This window comes from Selaginella moellendorffii, unplaced genomic scaffold (assembly GCF_000143415.4).
Source record: "Selaginella moellendorffii unplaced genomic scaffold, v1.0 SELMOscaffold_29, whole genome shotgun sequence".
Lineage (NCBI taxonomy): Eukaryota > Viridiplantae > Streptophyta > Lycopodiopsida > Selaginellales > Selaginellaceae > Selaginella > Selaginella moellendorffii.
In genome coordinates, this window is record NW_003314290.1 from 1,337,300 (window position 1) to 1,365,222 (window position 27,923).

General features: G+C 45.7%; 7 protein-coding genes and 1 pseudogene across 11 annotated transcripts; 4 read left to right on the top strand and 4 right to left on the bottom strand.

Annotated features, from left to right (window-relative positions):
- The first annotated feature begins 6,583 nt into the window (after positions 1–6,583).
- LOC9645827 (protein transport protein SFT2) lies at positions 6,584–7,611 on the top strand. Its single transcript, XM_002975894.2, has 4 exons — positions 6,584–6,804; positions 6,903–7,170; positions 7,247–7,351; positions 7,412–7,611. Exons 1-4 carry the CDS (start codon positions 6,599–6,601, stop codon positions 7,520–7,522), a joined length of 690 nt encoding a protein of 229 aa, XP_002975940.2. The 5' UTR covers positions 6,584–6,598; the 3' UTR covers positions 7,523–7,611.
- Positions 7,612–7,645: 34 nt separating this feature from the next.
- LOC9645828 lies at positions 7,646–9,003 on the bottom strand (annotated as a pseudogene).
- Positions 9,004–9,161: 158 nt separating this feature from the next.
- LOC9646233 (2,3-bisphosphoglycerate-dependent phosphoglycerate mutase) lies at positions 9,162–11,180 on the top strand. Its single transcript, XM_002975895.2, has 8 exons — positions 9,162–9,442; positions 9,613–9,859; positions 9,974–10,197; positions 10,282–10,400; positions 10,457–10,613; positions 10,671–10,772; positions 10,828–10,947; positions 11,010–11,180. Exons 2-8 carry the CDS (start codon positions 9,619–9,621, stop codon positions 11,094–11,096), a joined length of 1,050 nt encoding a protein of 349 aa, XP_002975941.2. The 5' UTR covers positions 9,162–9,442; positions 9,613–9,618; the 3' UTR covers positions 11,097–11,180.
- A 3,309-nt stretch (positions 11,181–14,489) lies between these two features.
- On the top strand, positions 14,490–18,022 carry LOC9645829 (transcription factor TGA2.3). 2 transcript variants are annotated; one of them, XM_024681027.1, is made up of 11 exons: positions 14,490–15,000; positions 15,247–15,365; positions 15,611–15,693; positions 15,809–16,021; positions 16,117–16,200; positions 16,256–16,315; positions 16,376–16,453; positions 16,539–16,608; positions 16,682–16,953; positions 17,022–17,261; positions 17,484–18,022. In XM_024681027.1, the coding sequence occupies exons 1-11, from the start codon at positions 14,882–14,884 to the stop codon at positions 17,628–17,630; spliced, it is 1,485 nt and encodes a 494-aa protein (XP_024536795.1). In that variant the 5' UTR covers positions 14,490–14,881; the 3' UTR covers positions 17,631–18,022. The 2 variants fall into 2 exon arrangements, with proteins under 2 accessions (XP_024536795.1, XP_024536796.1); XM_024681028.1 differs by having other exon boundaries at positions 15,812–16,021.
- Positions 18,023–18,174: 152 nt separating this feature from the next.
- LOC9645830 (7-deoxyloganetin glucosyltransferase) lies at positions 18,175–19,776 on the top strand. The gene is made up of 2 exons (XM_002975897.2): positions 18,175–18,756; positions 18,814–19,776. Exons 1-2 carry the CDS (start codon positions 18,264–18,266, stop codon positions 19,713–19,715), a joined length of 1,395 nt encoding a protein of 464 aa, XP_002975943.2. The 5' UTR covers positions 18,175–18,263; the 3' UTR covers positions 19,716–19,776.
- LOC9645831 (glutamate--glyoxylate aminotransferase 2) lies at positions 19,701–22,191 on the bottom strand. The gene is made up of 14 exons (XM_002976090.2): positions 22,078–22,191; positions 21,836–22,013; positions 21,700–21,765; positions 21,532–21,649; positions 21,395–21,476; positions 21,249–21,336; positions 21,033–21,191; positions 20,805–20,978; positions 20,623–20,754; positions 20,490–20,555; positions 20,365–20,429; positions 20,216–20,307; positions 20,001–20,157; positions 19,701–19,947 (listed from the first exon to the last, which is right to left on the bottom strand). Exons 2-14 carry the CDS (start codon positions 21,950–21,952, stop codon positions 19,818–19,820), a joined length of 1,446 nt encoding a protein of 481 aa, XP_002976136.1. The 5' UTR covers positions 21,953–22,013; positions 22,078–22,191; the 3' UTR covers positions 19,701–19,817.
- A 72-nt stretch (positions 22,192–22,263) lies between these two features.
- On the bottom strand, positions 22,264–23,918 carry LOC9646234 (casein kinase II subunit beta-3). 3 transcript variants are annotated; one of them, XM_024680867.1, is made up of 7 exons: positions 23,857–23,916; positions 23,527–23,814; positions 23,149–23,370; positions 22,985–23,094; positions 22,759–22,924; positions 22,535–22,688; positions 22,264–22,450 (listed from the first exon to the last, which is right to left on the bottom strand). In XM_024680867.1, exons 2-6 carry the CDS (start codon positions 23,780–23,782, stop codon positions 22,552–22,554), a joined length of 891 nt encoding a protein of 296 aa, XP_024536635.1. In that variant the 5' UTR covers positions 23,783–23,814; positions 23,857–23,916; the 3' UTR covers positions 22,264–22,450; positions 22,535–22,551. The 3 variants fall into 3 exon arrangements, with proteins under 3 accessions (XP_024536635.1, XP_024536636.1, XP_002976137.2); XM_024680868.1 differs by having other exon boundaries at positions 23,527–23,807; positions 23,857–23,880; XM_002976091.2 differs by having other exon boundaries at positions 23,527–23,918.
- A 93-nt stretch (positions 23,919–24,011) lies between these two features.
- Positions 24,012–27,896, bottom strand: LOC9646235 (la-related protein 1A). 2 transcript variants are annotated; one of them, XM_002976092.2, is made up of 14 exons: positions 27,026–27,896; positions 26,542–26,935; positions 26,341–26,482; positions 26,196–26,286; positions 26,072–26,143; positions 25,745–26,025; positions 25,624–25,696; positions 25,462–25,563; positions 25,220–25,404; positions 25,031–25,156; positions 24,921–24,984; positions 24,717–24,862; positions 24,563–24,667; positions 24,012–24,510 (listed from the first exon to the last, which is right to left on the bottom strand). In XM_002976092.2, the coding sequence occupies exons 1-14, from the start codon at positions 27,446–27,448 to the stop codon at positions 24,306–24,308; spliced, it is 2,409 nt and encodes an 802-aa protein (XP_002976138.2). In that variant the 5' UTR covers positions 27,449–27,896; the 3' UTR covers positions 24,012–24,305. The 2 variants fall into 2 exon arrangements, with proteins under 2 accessions (XP_002976138.2, XP_024536634.1); XM_024680866.1 differs by having other exon boundaries at positions 25,220–25,407.
- Between the last annotated feature and the right edge of the window lie 27 nt (positions 27,897–27,923).

A 27,923-nucleotide genomic window follows, 5' to 3' on the forward strand; every position in this document is an offset into this window, starting at 1 on the left:
TAACGTCCAGTAGGCCAATCTTCCAAAAATTGTACATGTGTAGCAATTAAAACACTTTATACAAAGGGATCAAGAACAACTAATACCATCTATAAATCCATTGATGCTTCCTCCTGATATTCCTCCAAATCCTGGCCCATCTATGAGAGAACTTTGATGGTCTTCTATTATTTTGAGAGGAGGGGATGATATAGAGTCCAAGTGTACAACTATAATGCCGTATATTAATATTAGTGTAGTGAGATTTTGGTAACTATTGGATTGGTTTCAATCTGGACCACTCACTCCTATATATAAGTTAGGGTTTTTGGACTAATTGATATACACATTTTTTGTATTCCTTTTCCATATTTCATGCACTCACATTGGTGGAGATGAGGGGCACCTTTAATTGTCCCTAAGGAATGCTTGGATTTGGGATTTTGGTTTAAATCTAATTTTTGCATTGTCTAAATCTAGCTTTTTCCTTTTCCTTTCTTTTGTTCTTTCCTTTCAGGATTTTGGTTTAAATCTAACTTTTCTATTGTCTAGATCCTCCTTTTCTTCTAGCTTTTTTTTTCATTTCTCTTCTTTTGTTTTTTCCTTTTTATTCATCTTTATGGCAGAGCAACAATTTCCTCCTCCTTTGACTATAGAGTAGCAATTGGTGCAATTGCTTGATACTATGCGATTGTAATTGAACAACCAAACTTAGTTGATGGCAGCATTCATGACACGTGGTACAGCTCTGATGTGTACAATTAGTTTAATCACTTCACGGTGATTGCCACATATCATTCTTGGGATGATATTTGACATTTGCGTGAGTTTCCCACATGTCTCTAAGGGATGGTGCTGTAGTGGTACAATGGTTTGAGCACAGCCACTCGTGGGGATTAGAGTGTTCTCTAGGACGTCTTCAAACGTGCATTTGGACATGTCGATGATTGTGATGATGTCTTCCAACAATTGCATCATCTTCGTCAAGGGCCATCTAAGTCAATGATGCAATTTGGCATTCGTTTTTAAGCCTCTTGCTTCGTGTAGAGCCAAATATGTCAGAGTGGATCAAGCTAGGAATGTTGTAGCCAGCACTTCATCAAGATCTTGTCTGACTTGTGCATGCATTTGCTCCAGCCACCCTTGATGATGCTCTTCGCTTGACACAACATTATGAGACATCACCTGTTCCACTTCTTGCTGCACGTCCTTCAAGTCCACTTCCTATAGGTGATGGTCCTATTCTAGTGGAGGTTGATGCTGCTGCTGTTGCTCGAGTCCAAGGATAAGGGCGAAGACGTGGTTGTGGCCGTGATGTTCACTGTTGGGCGTGCGATGAAGTTAGTCACACTTATTAGAGTTGTCAGCGTTTTCTGGATTGGCAACCTCCATTTCTTAGGTGCAGACCGTGGCATCAACGATGTTCTGTTGGTGCTGTTGCAGTGGAAGATCTAGACACCGAGATGCATTTGGGAAATGAGGAGTCGCACAAATGACAGAGGGACCTTGCGCGAATAAGTTAGTGACCGCTCCATCTTTCTTTCGGGAGTATCATCAAGGGGTTCACTCAGCACCAGTTCATCTAGTGTTTACTTTCCAAACTCGTTTTTATAATAAAAGGTCTCCTATAATTCTTTTCATATTGGTTGATACAAATTTGAGTTTATCTTCTATTACTCAACCTGTTGCCACACGTTGCCTTCTACACTTGCATCGTGCGGCAGAGCCAATTTTCATTCTTTATGGCAACGACTGTACATATGCATGTGCTCGGGATGAGGTAGACCTAGTTATGCATGTAGGTGATCTTGAGTTTGAGTTGCAGTCATTGTGGGTGGTGCCGAGTCAAACTTTTGACCTCATCCGTGGTATGGATTAGTTGTAGCGCAATCATGTTAAGTGTGACTTTGAGGCTTCTCCCCCTTGTCTCATATTTTCTTATATTTTCCCATGAATAAGAGTGCACCCCCTTTTCCAATCGGTTAAGGGTCTTGGGATATTTGGGGTTAAGCATCCTTGGGTTTGAATAGTACTGGGCTAGGTGACCTCCCGGGAAGTCCAAACTCAGGAGTTTACAATATTTCATCCATTCCTTTCACTTTCGTACCTTTTCATCCCTCTACTTCTACCTTTGCTTCCATTACTTTTGTTTCCCCATTACTTGCTTCTATGTTTTTGTCTTGTTCTGCTCTTCCCTTTTCTGATCCCTTTGACGGTTTTTGTGTTGTGGTGGTTGACCGACTTATGAAGGAGTATGCCGATCTCTTTGAATTTGACCTATTGTTTGGGGCCAAAGTTGCCACATATCATCCAATTCCAACTGGGGATGCTTGTCTAATCAAGGTTTTTGCTCGTTGTCGATCACCTAAAGAGATCAAGATTTTATATGCAAACGTCAAAGAGATGTTGGAAAAGGATGTTATTTGAAAGTTACGGAGTTCTTGGGCATGTGAACCTCATTTTGTGACGAAACCTGATGGGAGTATTCATTTCTACATCGACTATTGTCCATTAAATGAAGTGACAATCCCAGATGTGTACCCTCTTCCTCACACTATTAATCTCTTGAATCGTCTAGGGAAAAGCCATTGGTTCACCAAGCTAGATCTTGCTTCTAGGTACTGGCAAGTACTGATTGCCAAAAAAGATATTCCTAAGACTGTTTTTCATACATCATTTAGTTTGTACGAGTTCTTGGTAATACCTTTGGTTTGAACAATGCTCTAGTGACTTTCTCCTTTGAGTGGATCAAGACATCATTAATAGTCATCTTCGGCATATCACAAAGAACCTCGTCCATTGAGAGGAACACATTTATGATGTTTGTAAAGTGTTGGATTGGCTACAGGATATTGGTCTAAAGTTGAAACGGTCGAAGTGCGTGTTTAGGTCCAAGAACACGACTTATCTTGAGTACCATATTTCTCATGAGAGTTTGCAAGTTGATCATAACAAACTTATGGCTGTTCTAAAGTTTCCTACTCTGAAGTGTGTGAATGATGTGCAGTGCTTTTTGCATAAGGTGCAGTATTTCGATTGTTTTATGGATCATATTTCTGATTGCACTGCACTATTGCAAGTGTTGCTGAAGTCATCAATGTCATCTTTTATTTGGTTTGTAGACTGTGAGTGGGCGTTCATGGATCTCAAAGAGCTATTAACAACTCCTCTAGTTTTGGCATATCTTGACTACACTTGACTTTTCATCTTGCATAAGGATAATTTTGATATTGGTTTTAGAGATGTGTTGATGCAAAAAAGCCCAAGTGTGCCTAGTCAGCGCCATCCCATTGCATACATTAGCCATACATTACAACCGGCGAAGGTAAACAACTCCACAACAAAAAATGAGTGTTTAGTAGCAGTCTGGGGTTTCAAGAAACTTCATACATATCTACATAGTTCTTGGATGTTATTAGAAGGTGATTATGCTGCCATTACTTTATTATTAAAACGGAAGAACTTGGTTGGTCATACTACTCGATGGGCTTTGAAGCTTTAGATATATAATTTTGATGTTGTTCATCGCCTTGGGAGTTCTATAGCTGACGATGATGCCCTTTCTCAAGTTCTTCTTCCTTCTTCATTTTCTTCTCATGTTTTTGATGAGCTTGTTGTTTCAACATTTATGGATTTTCTAGACGAGGATTCTATGCTATCGGCGGTTGCTATACTTGACATTCAGTATCCACAAAGTACAGAGCAAGATCTACCTTTTCTTAATGAGGGACTTACCCAGCTTCTTGGTCATACAACGATGTCCCATATGCCCACCTAAAATAAGAGAATCATGGTAGGCATGGAGATACTGTAGAATAAAGACAAAAGGCACCACTAACCATAAATAATCATCAGGATCCATCCCCAAAAAATAAAGAAGGCCATTTTCAAGGCAATATTAAAAATGTAAATGCCGAAATGGCAAGTCATCAATAAGTGATGTAAGATTCTCAAACCCTTCTTGAAGCTGTCGAATCCATGGCTTAATCTTTATTGGCCAAAGATGCAACATGATGTTATTTGGTATGTGTGTAGTTGTGTTTGGTGCCAAGTTTGTAATACTCCCCCTCGTGCTGTGGAAGGATAGTTGGAGTCAATTGTAATTTCTCGTTTATTTGAGTTGGTGGCATTTAATTTTATGGGACCTTTTCCACGATCGGTTGTTGGCAATGAGTATGCTATTATTGCTTCTGACTACTTAACTCGTTGGATGGAAGTTGGTGTTCTTGCTAACGCCTTTGCAACTGCTATTGGATACTTCCCCCTTAATCGAGTGGTGTTCTAACATTCTTGTCTAGAGCGGATTCTTTCAGATAATGGTCTTACATTTCATGTTTTGACATCTCACTTAGGGATACACCACACTTTCATGAGTGCTTATCATCCATAGTTAGATGGTTTGGTGAAATGGCTCATTTGGACATTCAAAGAGATATCGTGAATTATGTGAACTTTCAGCATTTAGATTGGGATGGTTATTTTCTCGTCTTCTTGGTATACATATGTCACAGGGGTGTAGAGTTCTGTTGGTGTTTCACTATATAAACTCCTATATGGTCATGATCCAATATTACCAACAGAGCTAGGTTTACCTTTGCGATTGCCACGAACTATCGATGCTAGGTTGTAGGATTAATATTTGATGAGCATTTTTCCACTTGTCCGAGTAGAGTTTGCTAAACACCTAGACTATATACAAGTGGGACAACAATGATGCTACAACTCCCATCATCGTTCACCTGCAAAGTACAAAGTGGATGACTTAATGTTAGTTTATTTTCCCCATTTTACGGTACGTGGTTTATCTAAGAAGCACCTTGCTTAGTGGAAAGGATCATATCGGGTGTTGCAACAAGTTAGACCACAAGTTTATGAGGTTCGACATAACATACAGCAAGCTGACCCCTAGAAAGTGTAGCTGTTGAAAAGCTTTTTACAAAAGGATCAAGAATAACTAATACCACCTACAAATCCATTGGTGCCTCCTCCTAATGTTCCACCAAATCTCAGCCCATCTACAAGAAAACCTTGATGGTCTTCCATTATTCTGAGAGGAGGGGATGATGTGAGGTCCAAGTGTACAGATATAATGCTGTATACTAATATTAGCATAGTGGAATTTAGTAACTGTTGGATTATTTTCAATCTGAACCACTTGCTTTTGTATATAAATTAGGGTTTTTGGGCTAATTGATATGCACATTTTCTGTATTCCCTTTCTATATTCCATGCACTCTCTCACACACACACATGTATATGTATACATATATATATATATATACATACATACATATATACATACATATATACATATATATACATATGTATATGTATATATGTGTGTATATGTATGTATATATGTATAGATGTATGTATTACCCTACTTTCATAATACATTAATGTAGTGTAACATATAGACTGTTCAATTGGGATTAATCCCTAAACAATAATTCTTATATCCCAAACACTCACATTAGTGGAGTGGAGGGGCACTACAAATTATCACTAAAGAGTAAAGCTTTTTGGCAAAGTGTTTGCAATTGTTCCACTTTGTTTATTCCCTCATTCTTCCATTAAATTTAGCTTCTCCATTGTCTAGATCATTATTGCTTTTGGAACTAACTTGATATCATAAATATTCTAAGAATCTCAAATGGTATAAGGCCAAAAGTCATTTGCATAGGTCATCTTTCAATCTTACTACATCTAGAATGGCATTAAATGTAACACACATGAATTTGGAGCCAAAATCTAAACTTATTATGTTACAAAATAAGTTTAGTACACTTTCAATCTTATGAGCATCAACTCCATATCCAGCATCTACATGCAAAATGGTGTCAGACATGGTTTAGCACAATTTTGGCATATTAATAGCCTAAAACAAGGAGATGGGTACCCTATTAACTAACAGAGCATGGAATTTGGGATTAGACCTATGTTAAATATAGAATAGAGAGCAATATAACTTAGAAAAAGCTAAACTAATAATGTCTCAAATGTTCAACTATGTAATTTAACCATTATCCCCACTATACATTTGAAACCCTTTATAACCCCTACCCACCCATCTCAGTGATGTTTTAAATGAGTTTTTCCAACTAAATATTATCAACAAGGAAAGTTAAAACTGGGCTAACTATTGTTTGACTAACTAAGAATTTTTTTTTTTTATTAATAGAATCCTTGATCAGTTTCGGTTTTGAGCATTCCTATATTCCACAATTTTCCAAAGTTTTAAGTTGAATGTATTTTCCTCAATATGAATAGTATTAAAAAAATTATTTTACTGTTGTTACTAAAAAAATTATATATTTTTTTGAGAGTGGAGTTTTCCATTGATTTCTTTGTCTTCTTTATCTCCTTAAGGCATTTTATAACAAGATGTCAGGTCTAATCCTTAATTAAGATATCTATTTAAATATCCCAACCACTCACAATGTTTACTTTATAAATATTTTCTAAATGTGAAAGTTTATTTAAAATTGTTTTCTAGTAAATTCAAGACCGGATTAAAAGCTTTAAGTTACAACAGCTAATTTGTAAAGTTAAATATGGATATACTAACTTCAAAAACTAGAATATTCACATTTGATGCCAGCACTAGGGTTTCTTTTGGATGTGGGGGAGTGGCAAGGCGATGCTCCAGGGCTGGTTCAATGGTGGCCCCAGCGGCGATGGAGCTGCCGGCGATGGAGCTCCTAGCCTTCTATCGCAGTGGAATTCCTACGCGGAGGTATCGCGCCAGGAGGCCGGGGGTCTGGATGTGGAAGCCGGCGCGCTCTTCAAATCCGCCAACGACACAATCTCCGGCGCATTCAGCACGTAAGATCTCGTTTCCTCTCCAGATCCTGGTTTCTAGAGCCCGATCCGTGCTATGCTCGCACACAATTCTGTGTTTAGTTTCATGTTTTCTTTGTCAGGTTGTCTAAGGGCGTGAGAGAGCTTCCTGGAAGCGTACAATCGGCGACGAGCGGGATTCCTTCTGGAAAGGCGATCACATACTTTGCTCTGCTGCTGGGATCCGGGGTCTTCTTCCTCTTCATCTCCTTCACTATGTTCTTGCCGGTGATCGTTCTCGTGCCTCAAAAGTTTGCGTCGTGCTTCACGATCGGATGTCTGCTCGTCATGGGATCTTTCTTCGCGCTGAAAGGTCCTCGCGCGCAGTTTGCTCACATGATCTCGCAGGAGGTGAGAAGTTCTTAGATTTGTTCCATGGATTGGTGGTCTCACGCTTTCGTTCTTTCTTTCTTTTTTGGATTTGTAGAGGTTGCCTTTCACTGCGGCCTTCGTTGGAAGCATTGTGGCGACGATCTACGCGTCGATGGTGTTGCACAGCTACTTGTTCTCAGTTCTTTTCTCTGTAGTTCAGGTAAGCTCGAGCTACTTCGAAAAAATCAAGTTTGCTTCTTTTCTTTTTGCGTGTTTGCAGCTTCTGGCATTGCTCTACTATGTCATATCCTACTTCCCAGGTGGCTCCTCGGGCCTCACCTTTATATCCTCCATGGCCAAATCGTCTGCCTCAAGAGTTTTTGGTGGCTAAAAAGTTTGTAAGTTTTCGTGCTTTCAATGTAGACATTCATTGTTGTAGTTCTTGCCACTTGAAGAAATCGATTGGTGATACTTGGAAGATGAGTAAGCTTCTAGCAAAAAAATGTTGGAAGACTTGGGAAGAATGTATGGATTCATATTAAGAGAGACAATGACAATGACAATGAAACTAACAATGAGACAATGACAATGAAATACTTAATACATAGCTTAAGGCTTACGCTTCGTCTCCTTCCTCGTTCATGGCCGCAAAGTCCAGTGGATAGCGAAGAATCCCTCCAATCCCTCCATATCCCGAGCAAAAGCTAGACCCTTCCTCCGTGTGATTCGTGATTATGTGCAGCTCGCACCCAAATCCTTTGTACTCCTCCGCAAGCCACTCCACCAGAGCCTTCTCTTCCACCTCCCTGTTCCTTGGAACCTCTTCCTTCGCTTCCTCCTTGCTCAAAACCTTGGTCACCTTGTTCCCGGTCTGGGGATCGTCGTAGACATACCTCCTCGTTTCCAAATCCTCGTAAACAATCAAGCTCTTCACCGCTCCCATTTCCAACGCCTGGAGCGTGTCCCTGATCCCCGATACGTGCTTGTTGGAGCAGACTCCGACCTCCTCGAAGAACTCCCCCAGCAGCTTCTTCTCCTGGACGAACTTCACGCTGGCTAGAACATCCTCCGAGAGCTCGATCGCCTGATTAAACCCCCGTTCTCCTCCATGGGATATAGTCACCACCTTGAGAACTTTGGCCCTCAGCCGGGGATCCAGCAAGGGCTCCAGCTCCGTCTTGAGATCGGCGCTCCCCGCGAGGATCAATCCCGCAACGTTGGCCTGGCTGCTGCTGGGATCGATGAAGTGCTTCACGGCAGCTTCGGATGCCTGGACGAGATAGTTGTGGCGGCACCCGGTTCTTAGTCTATCGAATCGCAAGGCCGACTGCCCTCCCCGGCCGTGCTTCTTCGGCAAGTCCACGCTGGACTTGTCGAGGATTAACCGTCAAGCCCCACTGAGCGTCCCAAACAAGGTCCCGTTACCGTCCATGACGATGAATCCATACTTGGTCTCGGACTCCTCGAGCAGGAAGTCCAAAAGCTCCGTGTGGAACCTCTTGTCGCAGAGATACGCAAACCGGCTCAAGGGCTTGGCGGGCTCAAAGCTCACGGCAATCATCCTGTCCTTGTTGCCCCCTAGAGCAATCGTCCCCACGAAGATCGCCAGGCCCCTGGGCGGCACCTTGGAGTAGAGCTTCAGCCGCTGCTGGGCCGATTTGATGGCGCCCTGGACCGACTGGCGATTGGTCCGGCTCTTGATGTTCGCCGCCGCCCCCATCTCCTCCACCAGGAGCTTCTGGACCCTAGCCACTTGATCTCGCGGCGGCACCATGAGCGTGATCATGCTCGTCCCGTTACCTTGCATCTCGCTCAGATCGCCGAGAAGCCTGCGCGTGCGCCATAGCTCCACGCCGACCTCCATCGCTTCTTTCTCGCCCTAAAATCTCCTCAAGCCCTACGCGCAGGGCACGATTATATACCCCCAGCTTTTCAATCCTGCCCGTCCGATATAACTCAAATTTAACCTCGGAGATCCACGGCTGGCGTTTGAAAAGAATTTACCGACGCGAGAATCTTCCTTTTTTACACTAGGGTTCTTCCTGTTTGCATGGTTTTGTTGAACGAGGGCCGCTCAAGCGTGGGCGGAGCCTTCCAAGTGAAATCTATGGTCGCTTCTTCCTTTTCCTCGCACATTTAGCGTGTCTAGTGTGTGCGCTCTACCTCGTTCAACGCTCTTTCTCTCACCTACCATTCTTCCACAAAGGCTGCCGCGCGTGCGCTCTACATTTGAGAGATTTCTCCTCGCCTTGGGGACGAGATTTTGGATTCGCGGTTCGCAGATCTGGGAGGAATCGCTCGGCAAGTTCAGGTAGCTTTTCTTTGAGGAATTCGCCCAAATTTGTTTTTTTTTTCTTCGGTCTGTGTTCTTCGAATTTTTTTCTGGGCTTTCGGCCTGTGCATGCTTTGCTCGATTAATGTGGGTGTGTTTCGCGTGATCCAAGTTCTTACAAACTTGTGGTGCTTGTCTCCAAATTCTAGAGAGCTATGGCCTCGGCGACTTCCATCGGTGCTAGATCCGTGTGCTGGTCCTCGGAGGAACTACTTGCTGGGAGATCGTCATGGAGCCTTGGAAGCACCAGTAGAGTGAGCTTTCTCAGCAGAAATCCTCCAAAGGCTATGGCTCTCAACCTCAAGAAGAAGAACGCAAAGTTCTTCCTCCAAATTCGAGCTGTGTCTTCCACTCCAACCATAGCTGAGGACACTCCCTCGTCTCCAGCATCGACAAGTAAGACGACAACTTTTGCTCTCTTTTTTTTCTAGATATTTTTCCAGTTCACTGTTCATGGAGGTCTTAAACAACAACTCTTCCGACTTAACTTACGGTGTGTGTTGTGGTCAGGCGAATCTGCATTGATCCTCATCCGACATGGTGAATCGCTGTGGAACCAGAAGAATCTTTTCACGGGATGTGTAGACGTTCCACTTTCTCGTGAAGGTGTCGAAGAGGCAATTGAAGCAGGCAAGAGAATTTCCAATTTGCCAGTTGATGTGATCTTTACGTCCGCTTTGATTCGAGCTCAAATGACCGCCATGCTTGCCATGACTCAGCACCGCATGAAGAAGGTAAAAAAAAAAAAGAAAGAGTTCTTGAGTTTTGTTTTTTGTTTTTCTCTTTTCTCAAAAAATATTTCTTTTCTTTTGTTTTAGGTGCCCGTGATTTTGCACAATGAAAGCAGCCGAGCAAAATCCTGGAGCACCGTATTCAGCTCGAAGACGAAGAACGAAACGATTCCAGTTTTTACTGCCTGGGAGCTCAACGAAAGAATGTGAGTACTTGTCTCTTTTTTCAAGCCGATAGTTCTCATTGAAGCAAAGCGTCCAGGTATGGCGAGCTCCAGGGACTAAACAAGAAAGAGACCGCCGAGAAGTATGGCGTCCAAAAGGTCCAGGAATGGAGACGGAGCTACGACATTCCTCCTCCAAACGGAGAGAGTTTGGCTATGTGCGCTGAGAGAGCCGTGGACTATTTTTGCAGAGAGGTATTTCTAAAACTTTCCCAGCGAAAAATTCAATCTTTTTTCTTTTCTCTCTCGCAGATCGAACCACAGCTTTCCAGTGGCAAGAACGTTTTGATCGCTGCGCATGGAAATTCTCTACGATCGATCATCATGTATCTCGACAGCCTTACACCACAAGAGGTAGAAAGTTTTAATCCGTTTGGCTAGAAAATTCTCAGGCATTTTTTTACTCAAGGTGATTGAACTTGAGCTTTCGACTGGAGTCCCAATGCTCTACGTGTTCAAGGACGGCAAATTTTTGCGGCGTGGAAGTCCCATAAGCCCCGATTCCACTGGTCCATACGCATTTACTCCAGTAAGTAATTCTGTTTCTCATTTTCTGCGATGGAAGTTGGTAATTGCCAATTTTGTTTCCAGGATTTGGCACTGTATCGTGAGAGGCTGGACAAAATGCTAGAGCAAGAGACGAAAACCATGGAAGAGATCGCAGAGTCAGAAAATTGAGCTACTGTGTAAAAAGATTTCATCCAATTTTCAATGGTAGCTTCCCGTTTGATCAAATAAAAATTAAGGGTTCGTGGTTATTAATCCCTCTGCCGCAAAACTTTAAAAAGATATTTATTTGCTTGACAGCAAACCAAAATCGAATAAAACAGTTTTTTCTTAGAAAAAAATTGTATATTCCAAGAAGAAAATACATTTCTACACCCTAGAAAGAATATTCGAGAGACTGTCAAGGGTCAAAGCGGTGCCCTTGGTGTGATCCTCTTGCGATCATTTCTCTAACATCTACCACCTCCGGGAAAAAGAATGAAAAAATCGATCAAGCTCCCTGCTTGCAAGCCTGACCGTCTCGATCAATCAAAAATCTCTCCACCATCTGGATCAGTCGAAACACTCCGCCAGTTCCACATCGTTGCTTTCCACCATCCCGGCCAAATCCTGGAAAGATCCAGCATTTGTCCTCAAGCCCGCGAAACTCCTGTGCTTGCAAAGCCTGGGAGCCGGATCCACCGGAAGGCTCGCCGCTGGGATGCAAGACATGGAAGCGCTCCTCCTGATCGTCTCCTTGGCGGCGCTGGCGCTGGAGCACCGCGCCTCCTTGTGTGGGCTGGTCACGCTCTTCCAGGTAGGGGGTTTGTGGAGGCCACAGCTACAATTAGAGTGATAGCGCTTCTTCTCGCACTGGCATGGATCGATGCAAGCCAACGCCGTTGGAAGATACCCCTCCATCCTTGATCGATCGACTATCTATCTATTCGATCTTTCTATCCCTTGCAAGTGACGTGATGCTGAGCTACCTGCGACTCGAATTGCATGGATTGAAAGATCGCGGGCCATTAAATCCTCACATCCTGGAGCCTCGACACCACAGGAAAGGATTTGCCTCGGCGAGAGAAATCGCCTCGCTACCGCGGCCTCTGCCTCGTCCAAGAATGCGTTGTGGAGGCCGCCTTTAAGACTCGTGTTAAAAGACACTTATTTTACTTTGGTAGTGTAAACTACCGCAAATAGGGAGGGAACTCGTTTACCACGAATTGAACGCCTTTTCCTCGTCGAGGTCTGGGAGAACAGTGTTCGTTGGTTAAATTGGTTTATTTATTTATTTTTCCTTTAAAAAATTAGGTTTTTCATTTTTGCTGTTACCTTTCTCAAGGCATGGAAGTTTATCTTATTGACACAAAACTGTAGCTAACATTTTGCTATCTCCAACTTGTTCTCCAAACAGGAAATTGCATAACTACAACACAACTAAAACACAACTGTTTAGGTGGCTTGATCCGGATTTGATTCTATTTGATTTTTTGAGGAGTTTGCCCCCAAATTCCATCCAAGGAGCAAGAAAACCCAACCCTTCCATGATCTCTTTTGCTTGTTTTCTTCGATCTTGGCTTTCTTGGCCACAAAGGAAGAGAGATTCTTACTTAGAGCCCCCAACATTTTAAGTTTCTCTTGGGCCCCCAGTCGCATCTTCAACTTGACCCGTTTGTCCTGTTAGTATGAGACGTGCATGAAGACGAGCAGCGGGACCATCTCCTTTGTTTTTCTAATTGTAAGCTCTTTTTTTTTGGGAAGATGTGTCATTAACTTAGACATTGTTAACTGTGGGAAGGAAAGATAAACTCTTCTGTTTGTTTAATAACCTTTAAACATTTTTTGGGGCATTATTTATCTAGTTTTTTCCCGCTGAGTTGACTTGATTGAGAGTGGCTCAAACACCAAATTTAAACAAAAAACTTTGAATTGCGATGCCATGCACATGGATGACTATGCATGCCCATGCATGCTGCAACACGCACTTTTGTTGATCTTGTGCTGCTACGTCATTATGATCCCACGGAAGCATCTTGTACGGCGGTGGGCAACCCGAGCCCTAACAACAACACTTGGTTGACGAGAGCGTCGACAATCTGGCCGACAAGGCTAGGCTGGTTTTTTTTTTTTGCCTGGAACCCTAAAATCTACCTCGGCGGCGTGGGATTCTGAATGGCGGAGAATCTGATCGGCAGCCAGCTTCTAGATTTTAATCCCCACTTTGGTGGTTAGGCTTGTGCAATCCCCAAACAGATATAGATAGATTAGATATGTATGTGTGTGAGTGTGATTTCATTCAAGAAATGCCATGCAAGAAATATCAGGGTTTCTAGATTGTTTGTGACTGATGGCACTTTGGATTGGATGGATCACCTCAAAGGGTTTCTTTCCCCTCCAAACAATCCTTCCTCTCCAGTGCCCACATTCTTTGTCGTGGCTTGCTTGCTTTTGTCGAAGATCTCTTCTTTTTATTTTACTTTTTATAAAAGTTTTTCATCGCGCTACTTTCTTATCCTTGTCCTTCCGTTTTCGACACAGGCAAGCATCCATTATTTCTGTGGCCACAATTTTCAGCATTAGGGTTTGCATTGAATGCCACCAAACCTTGTATTCCCTATGATTGATGCCACTTTTCCTCCAACCTTTGCTACACTCTCTATCCGTTCATTCCCTGGCTTACTCACGATCAATCAATTGCAACTTTTTGCCCGCCGACGTGTCAGGTGACGTCATCATACTACCTATACAAATTGCTAACCTAGGGCCTAAGGAGCAAATGCCCCGTGTGTGAATCTTCCAAATATAAGAAGCAGCGAAGAATAGGACAAGGTGACGTGGGGTCACACATTGAAATTGTATAAGCAACGATCTTTTCTAGTACACAAAATTTCCCATTTGATATTGATTTGATCATGTAGTGCGTCTATAGTTGGGGAACAAAGTTAGGCCTTGGAAGGTTGGCAAGGAGAAAAACCTCTCTTTCTTGCCCTATCTCAATTCCATCTCTCCTTTTTTTTGTCAAGTGATGTGTCTAGAAGCCCGTGCGACTCGCTAAAATCGAATAACAAGACTTGTTCCGGGAAAGTGATACCTCTGGTTTTACAATGTCAATCCCTATGATTTTGGAGAGAAGAAATCTTAATTTTTTAAGACATTAAAATCCCAACAACAATGCTTCGAAAGATCAAACACTCTGATCAATCTAATACATTTTTTCTTTTTAAGATAGAAATTTCCCCCGAGGAAGCGAAGATTCTCCCTACCTTGATAACGACACCGCAAGGCACTGGGATTCCGGCTTAAGTAATCCTGCTTTGACCAGGTCGCCCTTGTGTTAGGTGGAAGCCTAGACCTAGGGCGCGCGGATGGCCACGTGGCAGATAACTGACACGTGACGTGGCCCACCTCCGCGCGATGTGGCGGCGAGTCAAACGTGATGGCGTATTCAAACCCTCCACGTATGCATGCCATGCGTCGGCTATCATGAGGTCATAATGGTATGGGAATGGGCATCGATGGCCATGCATGGCCATCCCAAGGCATTATAATGAATGTATCACACAGTCTTTGACCACTCTTCTCCTTCTTCTTCCTCGGTCTATAGCGGGCGCTCACTAGCGCTTTCAATCCACTTGCTCTTTCTTCTCGAGTTCATCGACTCTTTCGACTCGTGAATCGATGAATCGATCGGTTTCGATCGATCAACTAGCTCGTGTCGATCTCTTCCTGTAAATCTTCTCCAGGCTATAGAAATCTTCCGTGTAGATTTACTTACAGCGACAGGAAAGGAGAAACCGCGAGTGGTGGAAAGCTCGTTTCTCAGATTTTGGGTGTGGGTCTAGAGCTCTCCAGAAGCATTAGCTTGAGATTGGAACCTTGGAAAGGAAGGATTTGTAGAGTCACACAGGGATTTGGAACGGAGAATGAGGCCGCGGCAACACCAGCACCAGCAAGAGCAAAGTTCCCAGGATTGAATGGCAGCTGCGAATCGAGAAGTGGAGGCCGTGCCTTTGCTCCACTTGCCTGGCTCGCTCGCAAGCGATCATCACCAGGGCATGCAAGGCCTTTCAGTCGCTGCTCCTCCGCATTACATGTAAATCGTTTCTACAGTTGCTTGTCTCTCCTTGTTCTAGTTCTTCCTTGCAAGAGGGTCATGGATTCTTGCTTGTTTTTGCTTTGCATCGCATTCCGATCATTCGTTTTCGTTTTCTCGTTCTCTTTCTCTCTCTCTCTCCGTAGCTAGCTTTGCCTAAAGTTGCTTGTTTGCTTCTTCTTGGCTATGGCGAAACACTACTAATGGTTTAATGGTTTCCTTCTTTTCTTTTCTTTGTGAGCGTAGAGGATCGTTCGTGGCGGATCCTCTGAGAGATCAGAGCGGCGCTTACGATCTGGGAGAGCTGGAGCAGCCTCTGAGCTTCGGGATCGACGGTGGCAGCGAGCACAGCTTCGAAAGACGAAGTAAGTTCTACAGAACTTTCGAAAAAGAAAAGAGAAAAGAAATCCTTCCATCTCCTTTAAGTTCCATAGTTCCGTTTCCTGACCCCGTTAGTGGATTTATACTACATGAGAGTTTGAAAAGTTCTTCCCATATCTCTCTCTCTCTCCAGAGCAGCCTTTCTCCTCATGATTGACGAAGCAATTCCTCCGCGATTAAATGCCTCTCAACATTTCTCTTTGTTTTCTCCTCCTTTCCGTGTCGCCAGGCGCGATCGCCCAAGCAAGAAACACGTTGAACATTCTTCCCGCCGGTCCTGTGCGCTTCGACAACACCCCTCCAAACAACAAGGTGTGTGCGCGCGTGTGTGTGAGTGTGTGATTTCTAGAACTCAAACAAGCACAAACTTTTGCTAACTCCGCTTTGATCTCTCTGCAAATTTCTCGCCACCACCATTACAATCCAGCAGCAGCACCCAGGCTCGTCGCAAGTCACCTCACCGTCTGCGGCGAGCACAGACTCTCGGTTCTCGCAATACACGTCCTCGGGACGAGGCGGCATTCAACCTGGCTTTGAGTCGCCAACTAGCCGCTTGGACAATTGGGGGGACTCGAGAACCACGGACAACAACAGCCCCAGGACCGACACCTCCACGGACATGGAAACTAATGTTATCAAGGTAGTACAGCAAAAAAGGGTGAAAGTTCTTTCTCGGTTTTCGCAAATTGCAACCTTTTCTCTTGTGTTTCTTACAGTGTTTTGTTGTTGGTGTAGTCAGAACAAAACCAGCAGCAAGCAGCAGGGGCAGCAGGATCAAACCACCACCATCGCCGCGAGCATAAAAATCTGGATGCAAAGGTTTGAATTCTCCTTTCTTCTTCTTGGAATAACTGTAGGAAAGAAAACCTTCCAGGCACTGCGGAGGCTGGCCCAGAATCGAGAGGCCGCTCGCAAGAGTCGATTACGAAAAAAGGTATAATTCCCATCTTCTTTTCTTTGAAGAACATATTACTAAGTAGAAACTTATAAACAGGCATACGTTCAGCAGCTTGAATCGAGCCGGATGAAACTAAACCAGCTCGAGCAAGAGCTTCAGCGCGCTCGTCAACAGGTTTCTTAAATCCCTTGAGTTTCCTTCTAGTGTTTGAGTTCCAAACAAGACACTAACTTTCTCTCGTTTTCTTCCGTTTCTTTAGCAGGGCTTCTACGTCGGTGCCGGGGGCTATGGAGAGCACCTCGCCGGAGCTAATGCACCATTAAATCCAGGTATCAAGAAAAAACCAACCAGAGAAAACTGGAAAACCATTTGATTGAATGAATGACTCGAGCGTTTTTTTAGGTGCCGCTGCCTTTGACATGGACTACGCACGGTGGCTGGAAGAGCAACACAGGCAGCTATGCGAGCTCCGGAGCGCTCTCCAGTCTCACGTCGCGGACAACGAGCTGAGAGTTTTGGTGGACAACGGCCTGGCGCACTACGACGAGATCTTCCGGATGAAGAGCGTCGCGGCCAAGGCCGACGTCTTCCACCTCGTCTCCGGGATGTGGAAGTCTCCCGCCGAGCGCTGCTTCATGTGGATGGGAGGATTCAGACCCTCGGAGCTTCTCAAGGTAAGCTGTATCGTATCGATCTTAAGTTGGCTGACGAGAAGATGAAAAAATTTGTTTTTTTCTGTTAGATCTTGATTCCACAGCTGGAGCCCCTCACCGAGCAGCAGCTGATGGGGATTTGCAACCTCCAGCAATCCTCGCAGCAGGCCGAGGACGCTTTGTCGCAGGGAATGGAGGCTCTCCAGCAGTCCCTCTCCGACACTCTGGCCTCGGGATCGCTGGGGGCCTCGTCCAACGTCGCAAACTACATGGGACAGATGGCTATGGCCATGGGGAAGCTCGGCACTCTGGAAAACTTTGTTCGTCAGGTAAAGCCAAACTCTTTCTTCTTCTTTTTTCATTTCCAGCAGTTTTTCTTGGTCTTGCTCTCCATAATGAAAGTTCTGCCTTAGTTTTCCACAGCTTTTTCTATGGGGCATTATTGTTTTTCTTTCTTCTTTGTTCGTTTTTTTCGTTGGTGCTTTTTGGATTCGATATCAATGTCCTTGTTTTGATTCGTTTTTTCTTTGTTTCTACTGGACATGACTCAGGCTGACAACCTTCGCCAGCAAACGCTCCAGCAAATGCACAGGATTCTCACCACGAGACAAGCCGCCAGGGGACTTTTGGCGATGGGCGACTACTTTGCAAGGCTCCGAGCCTTGAGCTCTCTGTGGTCAGCCCGTCCCAGGGAATGAAGAACGAGCAATCCATCAACCACAAATCTCCATTCCATCCTAACTCTTCGTTCCACCATGATCATCAATCAGCTTTGATCCAGTCGACGGCGCTTCGATGTGCCTTGAAGGTCGAAAACTCCTGCCGGCCAACGAGATGATCTCGCAAACTGTGGATGATCCAATCCAGGGGACAGACGTACTACGATTTCTAACGAACACGGAGCTGCACGCACGAATCCGAGACGACAGCAATCGAACAAGTACTGTGAATACATTTGAAAGAGGCCAAAGCCGACGTGATTTTTGTACAAGGAGGTGGCGGACACCGTTTGGCCTGTGTAACATCCCTAATGTGAATTTGATTTTGAATAAACATTAATGATCATGCAAAAGAACTGAACTTTGTCTAACATGAAAGTTTAAATTTATAAATTATAACCGTTAAACTATTGCGCTTATACTTGGAATATCCTTTTTTTAATTAAAGACTGGGAGATACTTCCCAACTGCTGGACTATACCCACCACGAAAATATATATTCAGTATTATCGGGTGTCTCTGAACCAAACATGGAAGAGACAAACGAAGAACAGAGCTCAGGAAACCAAAATCATTGTAGCTATTGGAAAGGAGGAAGAGGAGGAGAGAAAAATGGGGGCCAGGAAGCCTCACCTTGTGGCGCTGGCACTCACGGGTGAAGGTCACGTCACTCCAATGATGCATCTTTGCGCTTTCCTCTCAAAAGTCCACAAATTCTCCATCACTTTCGCGCTCCTCAGCTCCCTCGACTCGATTCTTCGCAAGAAATCCTGGCCACCACCAGGCACGGACATAACTCTGGTGGAAGTCCAAGGCACCCCGTACGTCCACCGCGAGCGTCCCCCCGCGTCGAAAAGGTTCGATATTACTCCCATTCACGAGCACTGGAAGGAGAAGTTTCCAGAGCCCCTCAAGAGATTCTTGGAGGAGCTCCAGTTTGTGGATTGCCTGGTTTGCGACTATCAACTAAGCTGGGCGATTGATGTTGCGAGCAAGCTCGGCATTTCAGGAGCGATCTTGTTCACTGGGTGCGTCACTTGGAGCTGGTTTGAATCCAACATGGCTCAGCTGGTATCGACCGGAGTTGTTCCAATGGAAGATCCGGGTAAGCTAGCTCTAGATCAAAGTCCCAGGTTCTTCCAATCCATTCTCTTCCGTACAGAGCTTGCCGAAGACGAGGACTATCCAGTCTTGGAGAAACCAGTCAAGCTGCGAAGGTCCGACATACCTTGGCACTTTTGGAACAATCGACCTTGGCAGGAGCATACGATCAATAGCAATGCCGATGCTTTCGTCAGAGCCCGATGGACCCTCGTTTCGTCCTGCGAGGAACTCGAGCCGGAGATCACGGGGGCCATGAAACAAGCCATAGGTGGCGACAAGTTCCTGCCGGTTGGTCCGCTGTTCCTCCTTGGCGATCGTCCAGAGGACACCGGGTTCACGAGCTTTGATCCAAAGTGCCTCGGCTGGCTCGACCAGCAGCCGGACAAATCCGTCCTCTACATCGCGTTTGGCAGCGTCGCCGAGCTCTCGATCGAAGAACTCGTCGAGTTTGGCGAGGGGCTTGTCGCGAGCAAGCAAAAGTTCCTGTGGGTGACGAGGCCGAGCAAGGATGAAAACACCAACGAGTTCTACGAGAGCTTTGGCGACAAGAATAGGGAGCAAGGATTCGTCACGTCTTGGGCTCCGCAAGCTCGGGTTCTCTCGCACTCGTCGGTGGGAGCCTTCCTTTCTCACTGTGGATGGAACTCGACTATAGAGGGTGTCTCGAGCGGTAAGGTGATTCTATGCTGGCCTTGTCTGTTCGATCAGAATCTAAACCGGAGGCTCGTTGTGGAGAACTGGAGAGTTGGATTTGGATTTGACAAGACCCAAGGAAAAGTTCGTAGAGAAGAGGTGGAGAGGGTGATACGTCTGGCTATGAAGGAAGACCAAGGCAGGGAAGCACGGCGAAGAGTTGAAGAGCTCAGCGGCAAGATGAAACGGGCAGTCACAGTACCTGGCGGTGTCTCCCTGCAAAATCTCGAGAAATTCGTCTGGGAGATTGTGAGCTCCAGAGTTTGAAGCTGTAATAACATTCCTTAGCTTCGTATAATAAGATAAGAACCAAGAACCTTGGGAACAATATTTGCTACCCGGTCAAGTAGCGGTTCAATTTTGGATACACTACAACCTGCTTGAAACACTGTAATCGCTGTACTGTGCCATGAAATCGGCATGGAACTTTTGGAACTTGGCCATGATGCCTGGCATGTCTTGCTCCAATGGCAAAATCGTTGTTCTCAAATGCAAAGTTCTACGCAAAAACGAAAGCTTGTGTTGAGAGAAAAGAGTTTCCAAAGTTCTCACCCTTCTTTTTGGCCGAATCCAGAGCCGGGGACCGTGGAAATTCCCGTCGCCTCCAAGAGCTTGAGGCAGTAGAAAACATCTGCTGCTTTTCCTGCCTGAGCGGCAGCGTCCATAGCTGCCTTTGAAAGCTTGATCCGGGGAAAAGAGTACATGGCACCTGGTAAATAAATAACTCGTCAATTCATATTCCCTCGGAAATAAAAACAAAAGCAAACCTTCTGTGAAGTTACAAACTACGTCCTCGCACTTGTTGAATCCATCAGTCATAATGTGAGCCCTCCTTCGCATCGATTCTATAATCGCTTTGCTGTGTTCATAATTGAAAATCTTAGCTCGTAGAGTTTTTGGAACAGAGATTAACTACCTTTCGGCCTGGTACTGAGGATACGAGATGTCAAATGGCCTGGGAGGAGTTACCATGAGTCCCATCTGTTTGGTTCACACTCAAAAGAATTTAGCTCAAAAATAGATAAACAAGAAATTATTTACCATGATCTGGCCAACAACATTTGGAGAAAGAGATATCGAGGCCACTTTGTAGAGCTCTTCCACCGTCTGCATACAGATTGTATCAAAATCAGGAAAAAAAGAGAGTAGAAGATGGCAAAAGAAAATTCATTACCTGTGGATGGATGTTTGTCATCTCGAAATAGCCACCACGTTGTCCACACTCGCCTAAAAAGCCTTTGGATACAGAATGAAACGACACGAGCTCTACAGTGTTACTATACGGAGCTCCCATGTCCATCAACACCTTTAAACACAAAGTAAGCTTGGAGAACAGAAGGATGATAAATCACCAACCTTCTTTGCGCTCACGAAAGGCCTCTCATCTTGGTAAACATTAACTTGGTAAACTTCGTCCGCCATGAGGAGAAGCCTCTCCTTGTAGCAAAACTTAATAAGATCCTGGAGATTAGTCACGGACAAGCACTGTCCAGTGGGATTCCCGGGGTTGATGAACACTAGAGCTCGGGGCTGCCTACAGGAATCTTAGAATGAACGTACTTAAGAAAGAAGAGACAAACTTACGACAATTTTCTTGTTCCTTGCAATGACGACCTGGTTTCTTACATCGGAGAAGTCGAGACTCCAGTTAGATTCCTCATTTAAGTAGTAGGGAATGAGAATTCCACCGTAAAGAGCAATGCTTGCCGAGTATAGTGGGTACTGTGGAATTGGCACTAAAACCTGGGAGTGAAGTGTGATCATCGTCTCTATTTAAGTAAAGCAGGAAAAAGAAGTTACCCCGTCTTTCTCGTTTCGAATTAGTGCGTTTAGCATCATCATGACTCCCTTGCTTGCACCATCGGTGAGAAAAATGTGCTCCGGATCACTACAAAATGAAGCAGTTTCTGACAAGCTTTTTGCCAGATCAAAAGCTACTTAAGTACCTTGGATATCCATCTCGTTTTTGGATAAATTCTGCTACCTCTTGCCTCACTCCTGGCAAACCTCTCGAGTCGCTGTACGCACCTAGACAATCCCGAACGATATAAGAAAAAAATAAGTATAAGGAAGAATATCTTACCAACACCACCAGAGGTCATTGAGAGGTAGTGCTTGGCTCTCGCAACAGCGTCAGGAGGAAACAGAAGGCCTACGTTGGGGTCGTCCATAAGAAATGGAGCTTGGCACAAAGCCATGACCTTAAAAAACGAAAGAAAATTAGAAGAACCTGAAGTCATGTGCCTAGTACCTGGCGAGGAAACGTCAATGGCTTCTGTCCTAGAGCGTGTGGGTTTCCAACGTTTGTAAAGATTATCTATGGAAAATTCACAGGCTTATAGAGAAAAAAAAGGAAAGAAAAAATCGATTGGTCACTACTGCTTTACCTTTTTACCTTCCTTCTGGAGCTCCGATGCTCGCAAGTAGAGCTCCCCTCTCACCGCATACACGCATTTCTTCACATTCTCGTTGATGTTGTCTGGATCCAAAACCTTGCTCGCCATCGGCCGTGTAAGGGGGGAACGAGAAACAGGCAAAAGAACTTCGATCGAAGCTCACAGAAGCCTGCAGAAGGAAAGGAGGAGGATTTAAATAAGAACCAAGTGAAAGAAGAATTCAAATGGCTTACTTCCTCAAGAAAACAAGAGCCATCCTCGCCAAGCCACAGAAAAAAGAGAAAAAGAGAAGTACAAATAAGAAGAGCTCACACACAACTTGACCAAATAATCTTTGTGCATGGACTACCACACAAAAAATTGGAGGACACACCGAGCCTAGCCGCCCTCCAGGTCCGGGACTCCCAGGCTCGGTAATAGATTCTTAAGCGAAGCTCACCATTGATGAGCCAGTTTTCTTTCTTCTTCCAAGTTTTCCTGTCAACGGGACAAGTTCTTGAATTAGTTTACATCTCCAGCTAAATTTCTCATGAAACGGAATGACTTCTCCCAGAAAATATAATCAAATTCATGATCATGGATCGTCGCGCAATACTCTACATATACCTGGAAGAGAGAACAAAAAAATATGCAGGAGATATATGAAAGCACTGGAAAGAAGAATGGATTGGCTTGGAGCGGCAAACTCACACGCATAGAGGTTGTCGCTACCTTGCGCTCTTGTGGATTTTAAAGCCATATATCCGGGGTACATAGCTTTGAACTGGCTTGGCGGGCTTGAGATAGGCGTTGGTCATCAACAGGAGATGAGCAAACGTAGTTCCAAAATATGCTCCATCAATGTCTTGAGGAGAAACAATAAAAATCAAGGCCTTAGTTCATGGAAACACTAGATATCGAGCAAGTCCACTTACTGCCTTGGTACTTTGATCGCGGGTAGTAAAGATCCTCGCATTTCGGACAATACATCTTGACGGTCCCGTTCCTGGGGATGTCGGACTGTCCGACTGGGAGGCACTGCTGTCCGGAGCAATGGAACCGCGGACAGCGTCCAAAATCTGCTTTCTTGTACTTTTCAAGCTGCGGGAAGGCAAAGGGAGAAAACACTGAGAACTAAGTAACGAGAAAGGTAGCACATACCATAGCAGCCATTCCTTTGCTCGTCAGAATGTAGCGGACATGGATCAGCCCGTAGAGCATCTCGGCAGCCGACTCCACCATTTCGTTTTGCTCTTCGGTGAGAATGTCTTCTGCAGGAAGACAAACACAGTGTTTAGAGCTCTCTTAGACAAACAGGGGCTCACCGTTTGGAGACTCGACGTCTAGAATGAGGTCCAGCGCGTAGTCATAGTAAGGAACTTGGGCGCAGAGGCCACTCAGGTTAAAATCATCCTGTATGTACTCTTCGTCCACCTCGCAAAAGAACTCGTTCCCTTTGAGCCCGCAAAACCAAGAGATCCACGACACATCCTCTTCCTCCGAGACGCTGGCGTCGGCTTCCTCGCTATCGGTCTCGAAATCCTCCTCTAGAAGCAAAGCAAAGACAAAAAGAAAGTGAAAACCACAATGCAAGAGCAAGAAAGAAAAAAGAATGAGACTCAGATTCAAAGGAAACAACAATGCAAGAGCAAGAAAGAAAAACGAATGAGCAACCAAAAAAGAGGAGAAGCAGCAGCACTCACCCTCGTCTGGAAACTTGCTCTTGTCGAATCCTTCCGACTTTACATGGCGGCGGCCGGAAGAAGTAGAAGGATTCTCCTGCCCATTAGCTCCACCGCCGCCGACGCCTCCCACTCCACCGCCCTTGGAAGTGGATTGCGACTGAGAAGACACATCCTCTGTGAAGGGCTCCAGCTTGCCATAGCTCCTGCTACTCCCTGCTACTGCCGCCGCCGACGCCGCTGCTATTGCTGGAGGGCGCCCGCGGTCCTTGTACATGTCTGCTGCCGCGCCCACCCCACATCTAATCCCTGGCACCGATCTAAGCTCCTCTCCTCCTCCGCGGCGCTTACCTCAGTCAGATCCTCCGCCGCGCCATCGCCATCGCCATCGCCAATCGCGCACTCTCTACAATAAACCCTAAACAGCCCTACATTCACTTGGCTTTTCGGAAATTACGCAAACCCACTTTAATTTTCTTTAAGCCCTTCTTTTTCATCGATTTTTCTTCTTTTTTTGTTTTCTTTTTTTTTTCTTTTTGCCGAGTAGTGAAATCGTCCTCACAAACTTTCGCCTAAAACAAGCACTGTCACCTCCCCAAAAAACACAAAGCCACCACCAAATTTCTTTCTTCTTTGTTCTTTCTTCTTCTTCGCCGCCGCGATTTTATTCCAGAGAATCAGACGAACTCCAATGACGAAGACGAAGACGAAGACGATCGATCTTTTCTCTGCCTGGTGATGGATTGCTGCTTCTCTCTTGATTTGAGCTCTTCCAAAGAGGAGATGGACCTTCGTTTTGCTTACCAGCCATTCGCGTTGGCCACCACTCCATACTTCTCCACCGACGGTGCCGGAGGAGGCACCGCCACACCCTTTGCTCGCTGGAAATCTTCCAGCGTCCGAAACTCGGTGCTCAACAGCCGCTCTAGCTCCGGATGCTTGCTCAACGTTTCGACTCCGCAGCTAGCGTTCTTACTGCTCTTCTCGCGATAGAAATGGAAAGCCCTGCACATTTGATCCATCAAAACTCGCTTCTCTAAACTCAAATCGTATTTACCAGTATTTCTCGAGGCCGTAAAGGCTACCCTGCTTGTAAGTCTGCAGCGTCAGCTGCTCAAAATCTTCGTACAGGTCTTGCTTGAACTTCTGCTCCAGCCCATAACTGAAATCACAAAGCTTTTAGTTCAGAAACTTGAGAACGAGCATCGAACCTGTAGAATCTGAAAAGGCACTCCATGCCGTAACTAAAGCCTGCTTGAAACTCTTCCTCAGCCAAACTACGAAAATGTTTGTACATTACACGATTGAAATTCGTGCGCAGAAAATAGCACCAAAATCTGAAGAGGGTGTTCATTTCCTACAGCCACCACACGGGCATTGTGATGAACGCAAAATCATAGAAACAGGTGCCTTACCTCACTGCAACCCATGCCGACTCGCTTGCGGTCCGCCATGCAACGCTTGAAAAACTTGATGTACCTGGAATTGTAGATTAAGATAGATAAGCTAACTGCAAGACACTTACTTTTGCTGCTTGAAGCCATTGTCCTCAAGCAGAGCATGACTCGGATGTTGGAAACGTGGAAAAGGCTTCGGTATCGACCCCACAGGTGGGCTAGCAGCGGACAAAGTAGCAATCGACGCCGAGACACTGAAGCCCACGAGTTAAACGCCTCAGCTGACATGAAAAGTACAGAAATAAAAATAATCGAACCTTTGAACGTCTGCTGGTGTCGTACCGAAAAAGAACCCAACAGAATCACTTGGAGGACTCTCTGCATAGTGCTTTCGTTCCTTCGAAGGAAACAATCGCTGCCGACCAGGACGCGAGCTCGTTCGCAATTTGCCATTCGCCTCCGCTGTGGGAATTGATCCTACACTTGCTTCCTCCTTCGATAGCTTCTGAATTCCAATCTCCAGGAGATTACAACACACACATGGAAATGAACAACAGACCTGTTCGTAGTAGTACAGCCCGTCATTAATAAGTTCAGCTAAATCATCTGGAAGTCCTTCCTTCCACTGTCCGCTCTCAGAACTTCTGATGTTCTTGCCTTTCTGTCAACGAGAATTAAAAAAATAAATATCATACAACAACGGACATAAACAAATGCCTACCTGAGTCACAATAAATAATCGTTGAACATCGTGATCTTTCACATCCGAATCATCTTCCTCGCCGTCATCGTGGCTGAATATCAAACTGGGCATAAACAAGTTTATAAAAAAGAAGTACTACCTGTACGTATCCGAGTGGTCAAACTCCTCGTCCATCTTGAAGGTCTGATCCATGTTGTTAGCAGAGCTACTGCCTGCAAACGCGTTTGTTAGACCACCAGCCTTCGGTTTCGGGGCGTGGTTTGGGATCTGTTCAATGTCGCCGTTTCTCACGCCCTGAAATGTGTGTTCTTCCGCTCCAGTTGCCACGGCTTCGTACACATATCGAGTGGGTACCATATGCGAATTGTCTGCAGGGAGCGCCCAGGACGCTCCATCGTGTCTCTTCCGAAGTCTATCCCCCTGACGCAACATAGTCAGAGACTTGAATGCAGCGGATAGCACGTACCTGGACTTCGACCACCGCGGAATTCCGTAGAGCATCCAGAATAATGCTCGTGTCCGACGTCAAGGACCGCACCTGAGCATCATCAAAGTTAGCTTTGATCCCGTAGCACGAAAAACAAACTCACTCTATTGAAAGATGCGATCGTTGAAACTGGTATAAAGCCTTGATGATCCATATTCGAGCGAAGAAATATGTCACGGCACAAGTTCTCAACACTGAAAAGAAAGGCGAAAAGTTGGTTTACGGAAAGAGAGATAAGTCCTGAGCACCTAAAGTAGTATTCGATCTGTTTGACCAGCATTTGTCTGAGAGACGCATGGTCGGGGACGGGTACAAGTGGAGTTGGAGCGGCATAAAATCCAGGACCGTGCATGGGATTTGCAGCGGTTGGCGAAAGATAATACATCGCTCCTGCGTGAAAGAACAGAACACCACCTCAGAGATGCGAAAACAAAGTGAGAGCTTCAAACCTGTAGGAGGAAATCCAGGATTCACATTCACGTAGGTAGCTTGAGGAGGCGGATAATGCCTCGGACCCAGACGATTATATCCATAGTTGTTTCGTTGAGGATTCCAGTTGTTGTTCGGTCTGGGTTCCCTTGGGTTCCGCCGATTCCCCTGATAGCTTCCACTGTTTCCTTGCTGATGAAAAGTCCTAGGAGTAACTCTCTCGGTCCCAAGACCTCCTCCTCCTCCTCCAGCACTGGGCTTCGAATACTCCGTATTAAACTTCGAAGCCCGCTCCACACTCGGAACGAAAGAATTCGTCTCGGAGTTCAAAGGCGTCGATTGAGCTGCAAGCTTCTTTCCCTTCAGCTTGCTCGCATCGGCGGCAGCAGCGGCAACGGTAGGCGATGTTGGGAGCTGCCATGCAAGCGAGAAAACCGAATCAGCTCAACCATGCACTACCGTAGCTAGCTCGATAAAAATACGAAGGAAACAAGGAAACACTACCTGGTAATCGCTTTGAGCCTCTGGAGTAGCAGCCAGAGATGACTTCTGCTCCGCGGTATCGCCCAGCGCTGGCCAAGACACAGCTCCCATAACTGGCCCTGCGGGAGAATCCTTGGGACTCGTAGGCTTCTTCCACGCTTGCTTCACAGGCTTGGTCGGGGTGGTGGCAGCGCTGCTAGCTTCCACCCCAGTGCCCGGCGATTCCTGGCCACCCTGAGGACTAGTGACGGTGGCGGCGGCGGCGCTCGTGTTCTCGCCCTCCATGTTGCTTGTATGGCTCCCGCGGACCACCTGAGACCATGCGCCCTTTGGGGTGCTAATGCTAAGCCCTGGCGGCGCTTTGGACGAACCCTTGCCCCCAGACTCCACCATCTTTGCTGATTCTGCCGAAGAGCCAGCGGACGCTTCCACGGCCGCCGCCATCAAATTCTTCTTCGTCTCGGGCCTTGGCACCCCCTCACATTGGAGGCGCGGCTCCAGAGCCAGATCGAGGGAGATTTCTCAAGGGAAAGGAAAAAGGCGAGCGCAACAGGGAGGGTGGGGACGAATCAAAGCTTGGGGGTGGAGAAATATCGCGAGAGAAAGAGAGAGAGGAAGAAATCCAAGAACAAGGGGGAAGATCAAGCTACCTCCTTCTCCCCGGCGCGCAAGGGGACCGATTCGAGCGAATGCAGATTGGAAGCGTCGAAAAAAGGGCAAAAGCAGCTGAGAGAGCCGCCGGTGAGCTCACGAATCCGCCATCGCTGCCAGCAAGTGGAGGCGCTCACCTGCGACGACGCCCTGGAGCTCGCCATCCCCCGATTGAGCCACTGCGTTCGATACACCAAACCCTAGCCTTGGCCCAAAGCCTCTCCCCGACTACTATGTGTGCGGCGTGGGCTAACACATACATGGATGC